This window comes from Sparus aurata, chromosome 18, assembly GCF_900880675.1.
Source record: "Sparus aurata chromosome 18, fSpaAur1.1, whole genome shotgun sequence".
Lineage (NCBI taxonomy): Eukaryota > Metazoa > Chordata > Actinopteri > Spariformes > Sparidae > Sparus > Sparus aurata.
This window is the reverse complement of record NC_044204.1, coordinates 32,481,855-32,503,067: the sequence shown is the minus strand read 5'-3', so window position 1 is coordinate 32,503,067 and position 21,213 is coordinate 32,481,855. Positions and strand designations below refer to the sequence as shown.

At 44.4% G+C, this 21,213-nt stretch overlaps 2 protein-coding genes across 2 annotated transcripts; one reads left to right on the top strand and one right to left on the bottom strand.

The window, feature by feature from the left end:
* Positions 1–449: 449 nt before the first annotated feature.
* hs3st1 (heparan sulfate (glucosamine) 3-O-sulfotransferase 1) lies at positions 450–3,364 on the top strand. Its single transcript, XM_030395352.1, has 2 exons — positions 450–696; positions 1,643–3,364. The coding sequence occupies exon 2, from the start codon at positions 1,802–1,804 to the stop codon at positions 2,717–2,719; it is 918 nt and encodes a 305-aa protein (XP_030251212.1). The 5' UTR covers positions 450–696; positions 1,643–1,801; the 3' UTR covers positions 2,720–3,364.
* A 14,688-nt stretch (positions 3,365–18,052) lies between these two features.
* LOC115568462 (uncharacterized) lies at positions 18,053–20,444 on the bottom strand. The gene is made up of 2 exons (XM_030395755.1): positions 20,371–20,444; positions 18,053–20,240 (listed from the first exon to the last, which is right to left on the bottom strand). The coding sequence occupies exon 2, from the start codon at positions 19,709–19,711 to the stop codon at positions 18,098–18,100; it is 1,614 nt and encodes a 537-aa protein (XP_030251615.1). The 5' UTR covers positions 19,712–20,240; positions 20,371–20,444; the 3' UTR covers positions 18,053–18,097.
* Positions 20,445–21,213: the final 769 nt, after the last annotated feature.

Below are 21,213 nucleotides of genomic sequence, written 5' to 3'. Positions count from 1 at the left end.
GACGAGTGAGGAGAGGACTCCTGGAGGCGCCGCTGAATAGCCTTTCTCAATCCAAATCCTGAGAAGGCGCGGGGCTCTCCATGGGCTACAAACGTCTACAAAGAGAAACTCAGGCTGCCTGATTTGAATGTTTTTTGGGAGGCTTCTCGGTAAACAATCAGGAGTTTTTTTTTTTTTTTTTTCAGTCATCTGCCTTGTGGCACATAATCACACATCAGAGTTGGTTCATTCTCTGTCTTCACTTGTTATTTGGCCCACAAATTCCTCCAAGTGTGCGCCTCACCTGCTCCAATCCCACTGTTATCTCTTGTCAAACAGCATTACAACATTACAACAACGTGAGTCACACGAGAGAGAGAGAGAGAGAGAGAGGGAGGAGAGGAGGAGGAGGGAGAGGAGGAGGAGGGGGAGGAGGAGTGGTCCAGCAGGCGTAATGTAGGCGTAGGCTTCCGTACAACAGCTGACACTCAAAAAGCAGGAGGACCGTCTGGCTCCGGAGCAGAGAGCTCACAGGAGGCGCTCCGGCTGTGGTGAAGTTGTGCTCCGGTCGGTCGGCGAGTTGTGCGCGCACGGAAACCAGATCCGACAGAGGCGGCGCGGATCAGCACCGCCGCTGCTGTGGAAGTACGGAGAGGACAAAGCTGCACGGCATGAAATGTGTTTCGAGTGGACGCTTGTAGTTTGAAGAAGAAAAAGGTAAGAGATCTTCAGCTCTGGGAGGCAAACTGAGGCTGTGGAAATGTGCGTGACAGCAGCCGCGGAACGTGCGGTTGTTTCGTGCGTAATCGTTTTTATTTCTTCATCTTCCTGTCCGGTCGTTTTGTTTTGTTTTTTTTTGTTTTTTTTTTTTTGATTCGCAGTATCCGCCACACCTGCGTGTCGGACATGTCCTCCTCCTGTGAAGGCAGATGTGTCCACTGACTGCTGCAGCATTTCTGTATTTCACCTGGATGGATGTTTTAAAGCAGCAGAGACTCGAACAGATGACCTCTGATTAAATGATTAAATGCACCTTTATATTTTTAAAATTATAGGGTAACACACTTTTTTAAGGCGATGTGTCATAAATGCGTTGCATGTTTTGTGTTAATATAGTTTAATAAATGACACTGAAGCGTGTTTGTTTCGAGGACTCTAAATTAGAGTTTGATGAAGATTGATTCTCTCCTTAAAATCATGATGAGTTCAATCATGTCACTAATGTTCCCGCTTTAAAGGTGCACTGTGTCGTTTTTAGAAAAGACATTCAGAAACCCAGAAATGTCACAATTCCAATACTGATAAAGCTCAGTAATATTTATTATTTAAATAACTGAAGAAACAAGCTGCTCTCACAGGAAGACAAGGTTGAGGGTGGCAGGGTCCGCCACATATAAACAAAGTAAAACAGTATGATATGTGTTGTTCTGTAAGGTCAGTTTGTTTATTCACTCATGACAACAACTTGAGTTTGTTCTTTAAGTTTGTCCGAAAATCGTGATGAAAATCTCCTCCTAAAAAACTGCGCAGTGCTCCTTTAACCCTGTGATGCTCGGACATGTTGCACACATGTGGTACAGACTGTGTCATGGCAGGTTTTCTCCAGAGGTGTTCCGTCCCTGTGCCAGGTATCCTCTAATCACAGCTGTTTTCTCCCCTGCAGTCGCTGCTGCTGCTGCTGCTGCTGCTGCTGCTGGCACACACGAGGCTCCTGTTTTGCTTTTCAATTGGACGATTGTCTTCAGGCAGCTGCTCTTTCAATGTGGGATACAGTTTTGGTGCTTTCGCCAGGCTGAAATCCTCCAGGGTCAGGACCTCCCTCATGGCAGCCGTGCTCCTCGGGCTGCTGCTCTTTGCGATGCAGTCTCCCCCCATCCCCTCCAGGCCCGTGACGGACGAGGGACCACCTGCGACTCCGACCCAGTCGCCCACCGACAACGGGACCACCGGCCACCCGAACGGGACCCTGCAACAACTTCCTCAGATCTTAATCATCGGCGTGAGGAAGGGGGGGACGCGGGCGCTGATCGAGATGCTCAGCCTGCACAGCGCGGTGGCGGCGGCTCAGAACGAGGTGCACTTCTTCGACTGGGAGAGTCACTTCCAGAAGGGCTTGCCTTGGTATCTGAGCCAGATGCCGTACGCCTTCCCCGAGCAGCTGACGGTGGAGAAGACGCCGGCCTACTTCACCTCCAGCAAGGTCCCCAAACGCGTCCATCAGATGAACCCCGACATCAAGCTGCTGCTCATCCTCAGAGACCCCACTGAGCGGGTGCTGTCGGACTACACGCAGGTCTTTTACAACCGCCTCCAGAAGCACAAGCGCTACCAGCCCATCGAGTCGGTTCTGGTGAAGGACGGCGAGATCAACCTGGGATACAAGGCGCTCAACCGCAGCCTGTACTATGTTCACATGCAGAACTGGCTGAAATACTTCCCGCTGGAGAGCATCCACGTGGTGGACGGGGACGAGTTGATCAGGGACCCGTTCCCGGAGATGAAAAAGGTGGAGAGGTTCCTGAAGCTGGAACCGCAGATAAACGCTTCGAACTTTTACTTCAACAAAACGAAAGGATTCTACTGTTTGAGGGACCACGGGCGAGAGCGCTGTTTACACGACTCGAAGGGCAGGGCTCACCCTCACGTGGCGCCCGCCATCCTGCAGAAACTCTACCACTTCTTTCACGAACCCAACCAGAAGTTCTTTGAGCTGGTGGGTCGAACGTTCAGCTGGAAGTGAGCGACGGCGCGGAGTCGCTCGGGGGACGGCGGCGGCGGCGGCGACGACCTCCGCGCGTTCCTCAGCTCCCTAACAGTGTAGATGAAGAGACGCCGCTAATGTAAATCTGAAAAACTAAAATCTATTTTTGTACTAGTACGTTTGTTACAGGTGGAGATGGAGCCAAATATCAGGGCAGACCACAGCTCACGACGTGCTCTGTGAGTGCACGTCTGGTTTTGTTCCCCCGCATCGTCAACGTCTGCATTTTACTGTCCCGTCGCTGCTGAAGCGGACGACTTTGATAAAGACATTCAGACTTTAGACCGTGCCGGTTAATGTGTTACGCACAGATAAGTACCAGGAAGTTCAATAACGTCATACCTTCATGTTATTAACATCTAACTGCATTCAGAGCTCTGAAGGACCTTTTTTTTTTGTTTACCTGCTGCTATGATTTTTTTCCTCAGTCACTTTCAGGCTCGAGCTGAACTGAACATTTGTTACTTTCTTCATGTAAGAGTCGGTTATATAAACGCTCCTCTGTGCACATCAAACGTTCGCCGATCATCACGGCTGTACTGTAAATAATTTTTTCTCCCAAAAAAAAGGAAAAAAAAAAAAGTGAAGAATTAATACCATAATAAAGACGTATTTTTATTTTTAGCATGGTCTGATGTTTCTTCTTCTATTTTCGTTCATCCATCATGTCTCCGTCTGCTGTGCGGAAAGTTTGTCTTCAGATCTCCGACGAGCCGAGAGGAGACACGCTCGAGATGTCCGCGTTAGTTAACCCTGTCAGCCTTTTTAAGTCTTTCTTTTTTGGTCATTCAGGGCCTCCGTAGTGAACGTGATCCTACCGTAACATTCTGCAGCATCGATTCGTCGAGGAGGCCCGAGTAGTTTCCTCCTCTGTAGATACTGTGAGGATACTTTTGTCGTCAGAGTTATGATTTAATAACCGTTCTGCTGACTCTTGAACTTTTTCAGACACATGTAGTCAGTCAGTATCTGTGTTATCTGATATACAGGTAGTTTAGTAATTAAAATCTTCTTGTTTTCTTCCTTATTTTTGACACTATGTCTGTGTTCAAATGTTTCAAAAGGCGACACAGACGAGTGAGAAACACTCAAACAATCCTGGAGTCATATTTTTTGAGGTTTAACACGTTAACATGCTCTCGTACAAGAGAATCCAGTCGTCGTATTGATTAACAGACCGAGGCAGAGTGCACGCTACCATTTATTTTTTTTACATCTTTTTTTCTCTAAGATAGCAAAAGATTGAACTCTTGAAATGGTGTCAAAAGATAAAAACCAGAGGTGGAAAAACCACACACATTCTTTAGTGAAGTGGAAGAACAGATACTTGTGGGGAAAAAAAAGACTAAAATAATATTTATTCAACGTCCTCATTGGAGTGAAAGTCAGAAGGTACAGGCTCTGAAATGTACTCACAGTATAAAAGTGAAAACGTAGGATCAGTAGGATTGGTCGGAATTGTTCGTAAACGCCCCACGAAGATATCTGGTTGGTTGAGTCTCGTTCCCAGGATGTCAATAGAGCGACATTTTGGTTTGATAAAGCGTCAGAAATAATCAATATTTGTGTTACAATGTAGGGAGTAAATGTGAGAAGTTGTCCTAAAAATAAATATGCAAGGAAAGTACAGATACCTCAAAAGTACCATTTGTTCTTCATCACTTCCCTACATCAGCATAAAACAGACATTTAAAAGTCAAAAGTTAAATTTCAGTTCCTCTCTGTCTCTGTAAGGCAGCTGTTTTTTTGTTTGTTTGTTTGTTTGTAACAGAAACACTGGATAATATTATAATAAATGGCTTTATCTGGGTTAGGAAAGGTCGAGTGGTGACAAAAATTCCTATGGAAGTCTAAAATATATCGCTACAACTTTTTAAATTAAAAAGAAAAACATTCCGTGGTTCAGAGTTCACAATGATAGCAAAAAAAGGCAAATTTTGATTGACGTTTTTGTTTAAAAATTCTGATAATTTCATCCATTCCAAGACAAAGCGAATGTGAGATCGGGACTTTAAATTATCTCCTGAATCAAACGGTGTGAATCCACCGATGGTGACGTCTAGAATCAGGGTGGAAGAGAACAGAAACATACAGAAGAGTCTGCTCTCAGAATACCTTTGCCTTCACGGACGGGTTACTAGGTGTTGTCTGTCACATGCACATAAAACAATGGTGCAGTTTTAACCTGCCTAGAATTTCCTGTTTGCTTCACCTCTGTCAGCACTCGGTAGATAACAATGCATAGTAGCAAAAATAAAACTGTGTTGTGTCTCTGATTTGCCTTGCCCCCTCCCGCCGTTAATGCTTTTTATACTTCTGCTTTAATAATCAGGGTGGGCGCGTACGTTTCAGTATCGCAAACTAGGATGAGAGATTTGGGAAGTGGGCAGATAGGTAAACTCAGATTCCAGCTCAACCCCGACCATGAGAAATCAAAAGAGGAAGTTGTTTATGCCCAAGGGGGTGATCTTCTTACTCCAGTTTTTTGGAGAGGAAAAGGGATTATTTATTCAAATCTTATTGCTACTTTGAAAACATCAGCGGCGCCGACTCAAAGACATTAAGCTGGTGAGAACCTACAGTCGCTGTTTCATATTTGAATGTGGCCTAGATTTACTCAGGGGCTTACTGGGACTCTGCAGACAGGATGTTAACCTCGGCGCCCCTCGAACGCAGACCCGAGCAGCGTTTCTTTTTCTATCTCGCTCAATCTTTTCGCCCTCGGAGAGCAGGAGTACTGTTCCCCCGAGCCGCCCGCTGTGTACATGTGTTTCTCGGAGTGGTGTTGTTGAGTAAGACTATCAGCGTCTATCAGCAGAACAGGTTTGGCTGCAGATGTGAAAGGGAGCGCGTGGAGGGGATCTGAGATTATCAGACAGCTGCGTGCGTCATTTGGACGTGCGCGGCGATAACACAGAACCGGTATGTTCGGCTTTTAGTGCTGCTCTGAATGTGTCGGGTGTCCAGTTGGTCCGTCGGAGCGGTTACGTCTGGAGGAACCAGCAGGAACAGAGTAGAAGGTGTCGCCACACTCGGGGTCAATCTCCAGATAAACCTGTTTTCTATTCAACACCGCCGATTGCAAAATAGCGTGAGAACCAGAGACAAAAAAACAACATACTAGTAATTAATTGAAAGCTTGGTGCTGGTGTTGGAAGGACACCAAGTAGATTAGCATCACTTCTCGGCATTTGTACAAAACTTAATTAGTTTATAATTCTACTTCTTCATTGCCTTACACACAAAAATCAAAGCGTAGTGTAACATTTCTGTTGCATGAGTCGTTAGAGGGTTTCAACTGGTAAGAGGCCAAAAGGTAAAACATTTCCAATCACCAAAAAATGCAAAGATTAAAGAGAAAAAGTCCAACATACTAATATACACATCTGAACTCAACTACTGAACCCTATGAGAGGAGTTAAAGGAGAGAGAACAAACAGTTCCCCCTCTGTCTGAAGCGCTCCTGTCTCTTTAAGAAAAACCCAGTCTGCTCTGATTGGTCAGCCCACACATGCCCGACCCAGCACTGCTAACAACAACAGAGCGGCTGTGCTAAATTAATTCTCACATATCATGCTAAGGTAGCGTGATGTCACAAAGTCACAGGATTAAAGGCGGGACTGCTGGCGAGGCGTTTGAGGAGCTGTGTTTTCTGTGGGAGAGAGGAGCTTCTGTTGGTGCCGACTTTACAACCACTAGAGGGCGCCGCTCAGAGTCAAATCGGTCTCACGTGAACCTGAATCTTTTCCATCGCCATCGTTTAGCTCGCGTTGAATCCCGTCTAATCTCCGGGCGGACAGATGTTTAAAACTCCTCACCGACTTGCGTAACCTCTCCTTACAAAGAGCCGACATTTTAACACTTCTTCCTCTCGTCCTCTCGTGGTCGTGTCTCGCTTGAACTGTCGGCTACATTGCCACTCTGCTCTCTTACTGGTCCGTATCCAAATCCTTTCAGAAAATGTGCAGAAATATGGATGAAACGAGCAACGAGTACGGACAATTAGCTCCGTCCTGTGACGGTTCAGTTTTCCAGCTGTGTTTCCAGGACAACTGATGATTGAGTGCGTTTACATTCATATACTGTTACTTTTTGCTTCATTATCGGATCTGAATACTTATTTTAACCCAGCCAGCTAATCACTAACGTCATCTGGTGCTGGGCAGGTAGTGCATGATCGGTAATAAGAGCTCTATTGTTTAAATAGCTGCCTCCTGCGGATTTAAACGACACCGATGAAAAGGAAATTCAGGAGGTAAATCTCTGTGGATTGTAACCCCGAGCGACCTCTTTCACACTACACGTTGTCATTCCATCCGCCGTTAATATAATATTAATCATAATAGCTTGAAGAACGAGAGACGGGAGAGAAACGATGCAACTGGAAACCCAAGCTAGCGCAGGCCGTGCTGCACGTGCAGCTTTTTAGATGGTTAATAACGGCGATGACACGTCCTCAGTCTGCTGTCTCTGCTCTCACACCACCCGGCATCAGAGCAGCATCTATTAAGAGTTCATGAACGCCCCATTAGTCTAGTCAGCTGTGCAGCTCTCTAAAGTTTTACAGTCACAGATTTCCCTTAACATCACCTAATTAATCTCAGCCACATAATTAATTTGCCTCCTCGCCCCACATGCAGTAAGAGCGGTAAACCGGGGCTAAAACCAGGATTAATAGCCTTGGCCTCCTCCCGGCGCCTCCCCCCTCCTCCTCCTCCCCCCTCCCCCTCCTCCTCCTCCCTCCACCTCAGCTGTAACACTATTTTCTGTGGAAGTTTCTGGACTAAGTTGGAGCCAGACTGCCACCCCCACCCCTCTCTCTCCCCGCTGCCAGGCCACACTAGTTGTTCCTGAAGGGCCCTGTTTCCCTTCAAATCACAATCGGCCAATCTTGGGGGGGTTTTTTCAAAGGATGATGTGATCCGATGGAGCACGGCCCCTCCTGCAGTCACCGGGGCTGCAGCTCGCTTTAATTGGAATAGATTGTTTGTCCGCTCAATGTGTGAAGCCCAGCAGAAATAACACATGCACCCACTCGCCTTCTTTTCTTTTCCATACAAAGTAAAAAAAAAAAAAAAGAAAGAGAGAGAGCGAGAGAATGCACACATACAGTGTTGTTAGTTTGGCTCGGAGCTGCAGAACGAAGCAGTAAAAATGAACTGTATGAACGTAAAGCTGGAGATATTTTAACAACCTGATGTTTGACAATACGTCACAACCAACATAACGTTATTTCGGAAACCTATTAAAGTAGTTAACTAGAACTGCGACAGCACCACAAAGGTCAGGTATGTGGAACCTGTCATTGGTTGTTACGCTCCTAAAGTTTAGTTCCATATAAACGCACGGATAATTAGTTGTTTTGTCGTTAGCGAAAAACAATATTGACCTGAAGTTGAAAAAGGAGCCTCATATAAGAAACAAGACTAAAATCAAAAGCCGGAAAAGTCACGTGTGACGTCGCATTCTGAGATCGACACTTCTCCACTGGCAGGACGGCGGCGAGCGGAACAAGCTACTACTAACGTGAGTTGTTCAAAAACTTTCTTTTTAGTAAACTCTGTGTACACAAACAATGTTCTCAATGCTCGTGTTCAAGTGTAGAGACCCTGGTGATACTACGAGCAAAGTTTCATGTTGTGTCGAGCCTTCTTAGTGTTTAAGAATAGAGATTTTGGTGCTATCGTAAAAGTGCTTCGTAGCACTCCCACTGAAAATGAGCTTGACCCGAAAACGAAAATACGGTAAATCTTAAAAGTGCCTCTTTCGTCTTAATTATGCATTTACACGAGGGTTTGACTCTCACAAAAAAAGCCTAGGTGGCATTTTGGCGAGAGTTTCACTTTACCAAAGGGTTTCCTGAAGCTGACAGGTCGTGAGGTGACGTATCATCGAAGGCTCACCACAACTTAAACATTGTGGAGCTGCTCCTGTAAATTCGCTCGCTCACAAAACTGACAAGCTACACTTTCACATAACTGCAGATGTCACAGAGCCGTTTTATTGTGATTTTCAGCTCCGTTTTTGTGCCAAGTTGGCTCCACGCTGGTGTTAATGTCTCATGGGACTTGATTTTGTGAGATATTTGAAGAGCAGTCGACGGGGTGAAACAAATAAACTTTGGACTTCCCGTTTGAGTCGCGCCATCAATCACACACATGATGTTTGTCGATTCAAAAACATAATTGACGGGTCGTGAGGATGTGTTGTGTTTGCATTTTGCTTGCGTTTTACAGAAAGAGTCTGTCATGCATGGATTAGGACATACAGCTACAAAACAGATTTTTTAATTTTTTTAAAGGGTAAGAAGAGTTTGTAAGGATTTGGGAAATACTCTCATATCAGCGGTGAGTTTTGTTAAATGACCTTCTGGACTTCTCTAGAGATCGCAAGTTAATAATTTTTAAGAAACCGGGGGCTGTTCAGGTGAATCAATAATCCTGGTTTGAGGTTTGACGGAAAAAAAAACGAGTAGAAGTCTTCTACATTTTCTCTTCACAGAATCGTCTGCGTCCTCACATGTTTTCCGTCGGGTGTGACTGGCCGGCGTCTCGCTCTGCTCATCATCACAGCGCTGTTTATCACACACTTACCGCCGCTTCCAGGTGTCATCCACAGCTGTTAGAGATGAAACACTGACAATAACACACCGCATCACATCGCCGTGCCGCGTCTGAAAGGAGCTTTTATCGAGCGTCGACATGCACTCCAACACGAGGTATCCCCGCAGCTTTATGACGCGGGTAACCTCGACATCCAGAACATTCAGGGGGAGGAAAAAAAAAGATTCTTAGGAAAACCTGAACAACTTCTCTGCAGCCTTGACACACACCATTAAAGTATCTATTTTTCAATCGCAGCACGATGAGCGAGGTTTCTGTCGATTTCATTCGGCATTAAAAAGGCAAAGCAGCCAAATGTTTGACGTGAATGTGGCGAGCACCTCTGGTCCTGGCTGCTCCTTCATCATTCAGAGGGATATATCCGCGAGAGCACCTGAGGGCTGTTGACTCTGGATAAAGGTGTGTCGGTTAATGAGCCGCCGTCCGTTTATTACCGTTTCAACACAAAGCCGGAATGAACGAGTCACCCGCGTGACACATATTAACTGCCGGCCTCACGTACGCAGGCGGTGGCTGCTCCTTATCGAAACATCAGACAGAGGAAAAGTGTTTGTGATAATCGTCTCCACGTAGTGTTTATGTTAATGCTCTATTTATTGAGCTGTGCAGCACTTACAAGGACAACAGGTCCTTGCCCCCCCAAAGCTTTCCTCCCTCACTCATAATTTATTCCGTTTACAAAAGGTGGCAGATTTAACCGCACGGAATGATCAGTTATTTAATAATCGAGTCCTTGATTTCAGCCAGAGGTGGATGCAAGCACGGTTCTCGCTTCTGCAGGAGCTGCTGACTGGTTTTCGTTGGCCCCAGGTTGCTAATTTAGCTAAAGTTGATGTGAATCTAGAAAGCAGCACTCGTGAGGCGGCGGGGGGGGGGGGCTGGCACGTATAGAGAGCGGAGGTCACGCCTCGTCCTGTGGGCCTCGTTGGATCTTGTTCTCGGTGATGAATGGAGACAAATCATTTATTGATCCTGCTTGAATTGTGTCAACAATCAAAAAGATCTTTTTTCAAGTCAATTTGATGTAAAATTACTGAAATGCTAGACTGAAAACACATTATTACAAAGACAACGCAGCCAAGAGTCGCGTTAGTGACGTCGCATCATCGAAGGCTCACCATAACTTTAACATTGTGGAGCTGCTCCTGAAAATTAGCTCGCTCACAAAACTGACAAGCTACACTTTCACATAACTGCAGATGTCACTATGAGCTGGTTTGGTTGGCTCCACGCTGGTGTTAATGTCTCATGAGACCTTATTTTATGAGAAACAAATAAACTTTGGACTTCCCGTTTGAGTCGTGCCATGAATCACACATGTGTTGATTGCCGATTCATAAAAATAATTTTCCGAGTCAAAAAAGTTTCAGTTTGTTGTTAAGATCGTGAATTCAGTCCGGTTTCGAGTAAAAACACTCAGTGAACTACATCATCTCACTCAACACTTCGGCACAAGTGGTCACAAAAAGGAGAAAATCACAATAAATCTGGTCGTATTGACGTCTGGAGTTAATGTACAGGACCGGCTCCACGAGGTTTCAGTCAGAGGTGTTGATAAGCGTTAAATGACGGCAGACTCTGCACATCTCCGGAGGGTTTCTTTGAGCACTTTCTCTGACAGACTCTGAAGAAGCGCTGTGTTGAAGCAGGATCCAGGTTCTTCTGGCCGCACACAGCGTAATCTGTAATCTGTTCCTGACACTCGTTATTTTATTTTTTGGGTTAGAAGGACAAAAAACAGACACGACCCCACAAACTCCACTCTTGTGTAATGATGTCTTGTTGTTTTGTAGTAAAGTTTTCCACGTTCAAGGTTTGAGTTTGAGGCCGTGCGCCTCTGTGTGAGTCCTTGTTTCACCTGCTTATTCTTCCAAAATTCAAGGGAACCTTTATCTTAATGAGGCTCTTGAGCCTTTTTTTGGAAAAGAAAAAAAAAAACCTTAAAAATGAAAAACAAAAACCCTTGAACTGTTCTGTGGAGGGTTTCCAGGCCCGTTTCCTCTGCACAGACTCAAAGCGGTATCGGCAGTGGATGACGGCATTCCAGTGAATAAATCGAATCACTTAAATAAACGCAGGTATCGATTCTCTCTCTCGAGCAATCACACAAATCATCAATTTCCCTTAATGCTTATTATTCCTATAAGCGTTTTCTTTTCCTTTTTTTTGCAGCTCGACATCTGAACAAATAAGATATTAGGTCGGAGATGTGGTTTCACCTCTTAGTGGGCTGCGTCTTCAATCCTGTTTACCCTTTCGGAGCTAATGGAACGCAAACATACATTTCATTAGTGAGAAGGCTGGAGGAAGGGGGAGGGCCGGAGCGCTGCTTCATGATGTATGTGCACATGTTCCCTGCCATCCCTTCATCTCAGCCAGGGTCTACATGTGCTGCTGTGTGCGAGCCAGTCATCGCTGTGCTCTGTTATCAGTCATTTCCTGGCATGGCCTCCTCTGGCAGAGGAATAAGCCTGCATGGCCAATGATAACTCCCACTGCTAACAGACACCTCTGCATGGGTGAAGCATGACTGGGCCCACAGATAGCCCCAACTCCCCCCCCCCTCCATGAGTGTGTGTGTGTGTGTGTGTGTGCAAACGTATGTGTGTGTAAAAATGCATGCTGGGCTCACGACTTCGCTTTTGCGTGCTCGCGTCAAGTCCACGCAGCACACGCATGTGTGGGATTGTGTGCGTGCGTCCTTGCATAGGGAGCTGTGAACCGTATGGATTTTGATACTGAGCAGGAATTTTCAAACACTGGGCTACAGACCCAGATACTCCCCGAAGAGCCAAACCCGAGAATAGCTCTAAATGACTTCTATTACCGGGAATAGTTTTCTTTTTTTTTTTGCGAACAAGTCCCATTCGTCCTTGACGTCACCGCTGAGCTTATTTGGACGCTTCTGATGCTCGAGTTGTTTTGCAGCGCCGATCCTTTTTGTAAGAATACATCCTCCATCTGTCCCAGAACAACATGGGAAAAAAAAACACTGTTAGTTCTCCAGACACGCACGAGAATTATTCACTTTGTGTTGCTGCATATGGTTCAAATCAACGCGACATGACACGGAGATCACTCAAGTGTCACGTTGCAACACGAGTGAACGTGTGTGTGCGCGCATCGTCTTGATTAAAAGTGGAGCTGCTGCGTATTGAAACCATGTGTCGTGTTGGCTCGTCCCTCGGCAGCCGTGTCGTGCTGCTGAACACACTCCCGTTCCAGGTCGATGGGAAGCAAAACACATATTAATGATATTCTAATTAAACTTCTTCTTAAGGGATGTGGACAGAACGACGGGGTCAGAGGGAAGCCAGGGTCGGCCCAGCTGCCAGGGCGCAATGTTAGTTTATGTTTCTGCAAACCACGAATGTGTTCAAAGTGTCATTGGCCACGTACCGTATAGAAATGTCTCTAAAATGTGTCAAATCACAAAAATGTGTCACATCAGGCGGTGGAGGGGTCGGTGGTAGAAGTGGAGGCGACAATGGTGCCAAACCAGCGACCGCGGTTCAAGTCTGTGTTTCAACGTCTGTGAACTTGATGTCACTCAGTGCGTTTACATGACACTCGAGAAAACCGAATTACTGGGTTAGTCCGACTATGATTGGATTTTTAAGATGCATGTATACACCTTAAAAAAACACCCAGATTATTCGATTGATAGTCGCATTACTCCTGCATGTATACATTCCATCAGATCGGATCGGATTTTGCGTTCTGTGCAGGCTCGAGATTTTTTTCCCGGGGCCGTGAGCCGGAAGTAGACGGACGGCGGCCGCAGCATCTTTCCTCCGAAATAACCGCAAGCAAGAGCGCCATTGTGCATCTAGTTTGTGTAATTATCATGTACACCATATATGAAATGTACAAAGATGTAGCTTCGTCTCGCTCTTCGTACGCCATCTTTCTCAAATGCTGATGCAGTTTGTTGTTGCTGGTGATGTAAAGAGGTCAGCCGAAGGTGTTTCTGTTACCACTAGTTGAAATGGGTACAGCGCCACCTATCGTACCGGGTATGACATGCTTCGGCCAGTAATTCGATTTTCTCACAGCATGTATACTCGGACAATTGCAGTTGTCTGATTGAGTAGCACAGTCGAGCTATGGCTGTAATCTGACTAAGCCGTGCATGTAAACATACTGAGCGGATATTGTGGATATCCATGTTGTTAATGAGACCTCAGGATGATTTCCAGATGTGTTTATAGGACGAAAACAGGATATTTTTTAACGAGACCTTGAGAAATCTCCTGCTGGGTTTGTGGCAACAAAAAAACAGATAATTTTGACAGGAAGTCAGGAAGCCTTCAGTCGTGTGTCCTGCAACAGATCCGGGTGTTTTTATCAGACGATCAGGACGATTTCCAGCCAGTTTACAGCGAGAAAAACTGTCTCTTTGGAATGAGGCTTCAGGGTGCATCCAGCTGTGGTTGTGGCGAACGAGAACAGGGATTTAAAGCCAAAACATGATGTTTTCCTGACCCTGACCAAGTGGTTTTTGTGCCTGAACCTAACCAGAGCATGAGCACAGCGTTTATTCTGGCGACTGGGATGTCAGGGATTGCACCGGTCGCCCCTGGAGTCTGATTCCGCATCCCCCCACCAGAGTACGGAAGTTATAGCTCGTTAGTATCAGAACGTCTGAATGAGATGGCTGTTTACATTTATAGTTTGAAGCTGATGGAACGACCACGGAGAGACACAGAACAACAACAAAGGGCCTCTGTGAGTTCATCTTTCTTTCTTTCTTTTTTTATGTTCCGCGATGCTGTAAAACCAAATGCCCTTCGGGGGCAAATAAAGTTGAACGTGAATGAAAAGAAACGCAAAATGACTACAAAGAGAGACTAAACGTCCGCACGGTGACGCACAACAGCCATGAAATGTCACGCAAGTTCGCCGAGAGGCGGAAAACAACCACAAAACGATGCAAAGCAGCTACGCAGAGACATGAAGAGACCAGAAAATGACTGCCGTGGTGTGTTTGAGGGGACTGTGTATGTCTGTGTGAGAGGTCCAATTATGTCAAACAATGTCTGTTATCATCTCAGAATATTAAAAGTTGTTCATGACGCTGAACTCTTGATGATGTGCGGATGATTTTTGAATGAAACCAGAGCCTGAAATGTGAATTTTAACACATCGTGACTTATTTCTCGAAGGAGCACCTCCTGTTTGCACGCTACACGCCTCAGAATGATATTTTATGTTATTCTATTTCATATATGTTCTATTTTTTACCATATAAAGTATTTAAACTTGTGTTTGAATCCCCGCTAAAGTTCCTGAAGCTGCACCGGCACCTGGATGTTGAGCCTGACCTTCAGAGAGAGATTACAGACACACAATTAGATGTATTAAATTAAAGTCGCTTCACAAATGAAGACTGATTTGATTTTATTTGATTTGATTTGAAGTATTTCTCCTCATAACTCTCCCTCTGGTAACACTTATCACGGGGAAACTCCCCTCTCCCGAGTCCAAACCGCACTGTTTTCTATACAGTTGGTTCTTTTTTTTCTCTCGAGCGTCTTGCAAACATATCTCGTGTTCCCGAGCGTCAACCCGAGGAAAATAGAAAACAGGTGGTAAGTGTGCTCGCTGCGTAAATACAAAATTACATTCAATCAGCGTGCTCAGGGAGGGAAATTTCCATCTGCCTTGTGCCAAGTTCTTCAAATAAAGAGAGGAAAATCAATCGGCTGTTTCATGATTGACCAAATCCCTTCACCCACGAGCCCTGAAATCCAATGACCTGCACAGCTGATGTATTGCTTCTCACCTGTAGAATAATAATGCAATCTTTTCACTAATTGAAACGCGGCCGTTTGCAGCGGCTTCTCATTCGGTGTAGCGTTTTTTTTTCTTCTGCCGTCTTATGAATTCCTTTCTATTGAGTTTTCTTCCTGACGTCGTGTTTTGTTTTGTCGCTGAGGTAACTGTATTTTTTTTTTACCCGCAAGATGACGATCAAACCTGAGACTTGAGGCCGTTTGGTGTGTGTCCAGAGTTTCTCCTTCACACATGTGGCACGCTACAGGGGGAGTTTTCACGTCAGACGAGCTGTTATCTAACGTAAATACTCCCTGCGGCGTGATTGAAGGGTGCTGCCCGGGTAGAGCGTGCAGGAGGACGAGGATTGCTTTTTGTGTGCTGATGTATCTGGATGTTTGTGCAATAACATGGAAAGAGTGGAAAGCAATTTACAGGCAAAGAGAAAGGAGTAAAAAAAAAAGCGGCGGCTCAACGTGCAGCATCATTACTGTCATCAGGACGCCCACGCACACTCGCTGCGAGCGCTCTCGACAGTAACCCGCTCTGGTTCTGGTGGGATAAAGTCTGTTTACCGTCCGGGCCCAAAACTATTTGGACATTAAAGCTCATCGGGGTTGGATCGGGAAACGTTAAAGGGATATTCCGGTGTGAGTTTAATCCATGGTCTAAATCACCGTGAAACTGTGTTAGACTCCCTCTCGAGAGATCAAGTTAGCAGACCGCTAACTTACGGAGTTTTATCAACCTCAGAAACGACCGCACGACAACAATATACTGCAGTAGAGTCATTCCGCGAGAATGGCTCAAATTGGACTTTGACATTTTCATATTTTTTACTAAAATGTATCATTTGTATTTATACCCCACATCATTAAGGATATTTTGAACTATCAGAAAAACATATTTTCCCATCTCAGGCATTAGCTGTCTATCATTATTGGTCATTATTTCAAGATCTGGGCCATGTTATTCTTCAACCCCGTTACGGACAAAATGGAAGCTCTCTGAATATGATCAAAACATTTATTTCCAAAGAAATCAATATTTTCATGTAAATTAGATGTCCCCCACACTAATTTACTAATTGTAAATACAGAAATTATATAAAATCTCACTTCTTTGCTATACTAATGCCTGAAATGTCCCTTTTCGTGAAAGGGCTCTTGTCATTTTTCATCAAAAGTGTACTTTAACTGAAGAATCTTCACCAAAATCAATAAGCATGTGGTAGCTCTCAAGATTTTAGACAGATGCCAACAAACATTAAATTACTTTTTAATGCATTTTAAAAAAATAATGTATGAAAATGTAGGTGTGACGGGGTTGAGACAAGGGTAACGGGGTTGAAGAGGATAACGGGGTTGAAGGGACAAATACAGATTGTTATTTTATCTCTAAAATTCACTGTATAGGATTGTCTATGAACATTGTATTTCATTGTGTGGAAGGGAGCAACTGTTTTAAAAACACAAAGAATATTTTTGGGGAAAATCCAATAAAACCTCAGATTCCAGATGCTCATGTGATTTTGTGTGACAATGTGTGACAGTAAAAGTGTTTTTTCCTCAGACAATAATTGTACCATCAAACCCTATGATTGTTGTATCCCTAATGTATGTTCACATGTCATGCATCAGCATATTTTTGTCAGGTGACAGACAGTAGAGAGGCAGGAGGAGGTAGAGGAGAGGAGAGGAGGCTGGAGCAGGTCAAGAAGGAGAGGCTGGAGGAGGTAGTGGAGAGGAGGCTAGAATAGATGAAGGAGGAGAGGCTGGAGGAGGTAGAGAAGGAGAAGCTGGAAGAGATGAAGAGGCTGGAAATTCACAGGTGAGGTTAAATAATGATATGTTAGTCATGAGATTCAGCATTGTGACAAAATGTTAGTGTGATGATGATCTGAATAACAACGCTTCACACATATGGCTTTGAAATCAGAGCTTTATATCAAGACTGGTCATCAGTCATGTATCATGTATTACTAGCTTGTTCATTCAATCAGCTCTACATTACATGAAATTATGATGCAAAAGAGTGCAAAAAAACATTAACATTCAGGAGTGCTGCCTTGAAGCACTTTAATGTCCCCACCGATGTCAAAATCAAACCTACTCTCTTGACAAGGACAACAGATATAAATTGCAGTTGAACTGAGTTTTATTAACCCAAATTAAAAACAATGGCAACTACAACAACATATAATCTATCAAAACATTGTAAACAGAATAGCTCAAATGTTAACATAATGTGTAGTCTGTGTGTGTGTGTGTGTGTGTGTGTGTGTGTGTGTCTGTCTGTCTGTCTGTCTGTCTATCCGTCTGTTTGTCTGTGTGTGTGTGTGTGTGTATTTGTGTGAGTATGCATGTCCTGTGTTTTCAGGCATAAGAACCAAGCCTTATCTGGTCAAATATACTGATCAAAGAACTCATGAGTGGTGTACTAAAAGACACCTTATGTCTGTTACTATACATACAATTAAACTTGTGAACGGATGAACTGATAATATTAATCAAACACTTAATGATTTCATAGTGCCTGTGTGTGTGTGTGTGTGTGTGTGTGTGTGTGTGTGTGTGTGTGTCTGTCTGTCTGTCTGTCTGTCTGTCTATCCGTCTGTTTGTCTGTGTGTGTGTGTGTGTGTGTATTTGTGTGAGTATGCATGTCCTGTGTTTTCAGGCATAAGAACCAAGCCTTATCTGGTCAAATATACTGATCAAAGAACTCATGAGTGGTGTACTAAAAGACACCGTATGTCTGTTACTATACATACAATTAAACTTGTGAACGGATGAACTGATAATATTAATCAAACACTTAATGATTTCATAGTGCCTGTGTGTGTGTGTGTGTGTGTGTGTGTGTGTGTGTGTGTGTGTGTATCTGTGTGTGTGTCTGTATCTGTGTGTGTGTGTGTGTCTATATCTCTGTGTGTATGCATGTGCCTCTTGCTTCATGGACTTCAGACTGTGAGTCGGTTCCACACCTCTTTCAAGACCTCCACATGGCGCTTTGTCACAGGCTGCGGGGGTGGGATGACTTCAAGGACATCGTCAAACAAGTACCGGAGGATATCATCCTGATGCGGCCAGTAGAATCGGTTTGAACCGACACGATGCATGCATTTGACCTGGACGTGTGTTTCCTGTATGTTCAGAATGACGCCTGGATATAAATCATCATCATATCTGAGAATACACCATTTCCCAATCAGCTCTGGACTTTCCCATTGGATATCATTTTCTGGATTCCCTCCACTGGCTGGCTGTGGCACAGCAGTTGTTCTCTTCTGGCCAAAACTGAAACACTGGGTGTTGAAGCACTTGCAGTTAAACTGCTTCCGTGTTGTGCACATGCAGCTTACATCACGAGATAGCATTTCTCCTGGAGCCAGAGTAATGACCTGGTGAATTCTCATGGTGCCAGGAACTGCTGGTATCAGCTTTGGCATTTTCTCTATTGCTTCCTCAACATCTTGACTTTTCACAAAGAACAGTTTCACTGTTGTGTTTGACTCAGTCAAGGCCTTGTACAACTCTGCTGCATCTGGGATGTCACGGCCCTTTGCCACCATCATATCAGCTGCTCTTTTTAAGGCCCCCCCCACACCATCTGGTGCTCCTTTCCCGTGACTAGCCTCGAAAAAGTTCCAAGAACCAGCCTTGAATCCTCTTCTGTCCAGCTCTGTGGCGAAAAGGAAGAAGTTGCCTCGTTGTTTGTACTGAGTACAGGGGCCATCACTTAAAAAGTGCAGCACAGACACTTGTGGATGTTGGGCCTGAAGGTAATCCAGCACAGGATGTAGGTGTTGCCATATTGCTGGAGGGCCTTTGTGTCTACTGGGGGAGATGGTGCTGAAGCACACAGGCTCTGGGTGTCTGCCAACATACAGCACACCAGTATGAAGGGTGGCCTGCTGATGTGAAGCCCCAAAGTGGACCGCCTGAACTTGGGAGCTGTATTTACAGCTGTAATTTTCAGAAAAGTCAACATGTATCAAAGCCTCTTCCCCTGACATGTTCTTTTTCAGCTCACGGCAGAAGGCATATTGCTGCTTAATGTTAAAGTGATGCTGTTTAAATCGCTTTATGTAGCTGTGGAGGAGCTCAATGAGGTCCTCTTGTGTGCCCTCCACAGATTTCTTAAACGTCACCTTGACAGTTGCCTTTTCTCCCTCTTTCTTTTTCTCCATCTCCTTCTCTTCTGTTACCCACTGGGTAAAAGACACATTTGCAGTGCTGTTATAAGCACTTGAGATGGGGACACTCTTGTCCTTGCAGTGGACACACTCTCCATACATGCAGCTTTTGTTGGATGAGTTGCAGCACACCATCTCTACCAACTGTTCCAGATTGGCAGTCTCAGTAAGTTTCAGCTGACTGAGCTTCACAGCCACAAAGCTCAGATTTTCATGCAATTTACACATGCATGTGTCTCGTTCAGAGATTGTTGGATTGACAACCCAAAAAGGGCGAAGATGACAGAAAAGGGAATATGATATTTTTTGTTTTGGATTTTCTGCTAAAAATCTTCTATGAATATTTTGCAGTGTATCTGCCAGGAACCTCTTCTGCATCTTGACCTTGTTCACTGTGAGTGTTTGTTTGGTTCCTGTGGTGATCCTACTGACATCATCTCTCAGATAGAATGCCTTGACTTTTTTTTTGAAGTCATCAGTGAACCTGCTGGTCTTATTTCTTTCAAAATGAAGACTCTCGTTATGTTTGAAATGCTTATTTGAAAATCCAAGAGATTCACTGGCAAATTTTTGCAACCTGTATTTTTTTACAATCCTCCCTGTTGTAACTTTTGCAATCAGCTGTCTTTCCCTATCCTTGGTGGCATGTTTGTATTTATTACTGATGTCCTGAATTAGTGATTGGTGGTAAAGCAATGTCTTTTTGATCTGGGGGTTAACAGGGCAATTTGCAGTTAGTTGCTTTACCTTTGACTGTGGTGAATCAGATTGTTTCCTTAAACGTTGACACCTTTTTCTGTATTTTTCCTTCTTTTTTCTTTCTTTTTCGACTTTTTCCTTAAGTTCTTCTATTTGCCTCTTGAGCTTTCTTTCTTTTCTGTCCCTCTTCCGTGCCACCAGACGTTGCCTACAAAAGAAAAAAAATAAAGTTGATTTGGGTCCTGAAAATTAGACCATTTCCCCCTTCTCCCTCTTTCTAAAATCAAATTGTGTAAATCTGTCATTTTCTAACACCGTTAACTGCCCATTGCCCTAACCTTGAAGATCCTGGCTGCGGAGACTGCTCTGGGTGGTCTCCCTGATCTGGACTGTGTGGAGGAGTGCATATGTTCTTGAGTGCTATTCTTCTCTCCTTGCTCCTTTTGTAAGCTGCTCTCCACATTTTTCGTTTCTGCCGATGTTCTCTTTCACTTAGGTCTTTAACTGCTTTCTTTTTCCCTTCCTCTACATTCTTTCTCCATCTCTCACGTTCACTCTGCAGATATTTCTCCCTTCTATCTGGATCACTTTTAAGCCGTGCCCGATACTTCCTCTGCCTTTCTGCTGCTGTTGTTGGTGCCATCTTACTCACAGCTTAAACATGGAACATAGATTACATTCAGCATGCATGTAGTAAAAGAATGTTTATCAAGTATAATGATAATTCATTTAACCCTTACATACTGCTCATATTTTACACCTTCACAGTATGGTCCAGGTCAATTTTGACCTGGACCAAGAATTCCCTTATAGGAAGTATTTATAGCAAATTTTAAACTACAGACCCTATTTAGGATGTCTAAATATCACATGAATAAATGTCTAATTAACCCTTATTAAATGTTCTAGTGAGCAGGGAGAGTGTATTTCTTTTGTTTTACAACACTCGTTTTTACATTTACATTACATTCTCTGCTGCCATCCTGCCTGCAACTTGTTGCGGAAGTGAGGACCAACAAAGAGCACCGTTTTTAGACATAAATGTCTGCCTTGCCGCCTGCTCCTCTTCATCAAAGTGTGTGTGTGTGTGTTTCTTCAGAGGGGCTGTTATCAGAGTTCTCCTCCACGTTGTCTTCGTGCTCTGACACATCCTCTTCCAAATCACTATCCACCTCATCTTG

Excerpts from the sequence above, each read along its gene's own strand:
- hs3st1 (XM_030395352.1), top strand. The coding sequence starts at position 1,802 with ATGGCAGCCGTGCTCCTCGGGCTGCTGCTCTTTGCGATGCAGTCTCCC.
- LOC115568462 (XM_030395755.1), bottom strand. The coding sequence starts at position 19,711 with ATGCAGAAGAGGTTCCTGGCAGATACACTGCAAAATATTCATAGAAGA.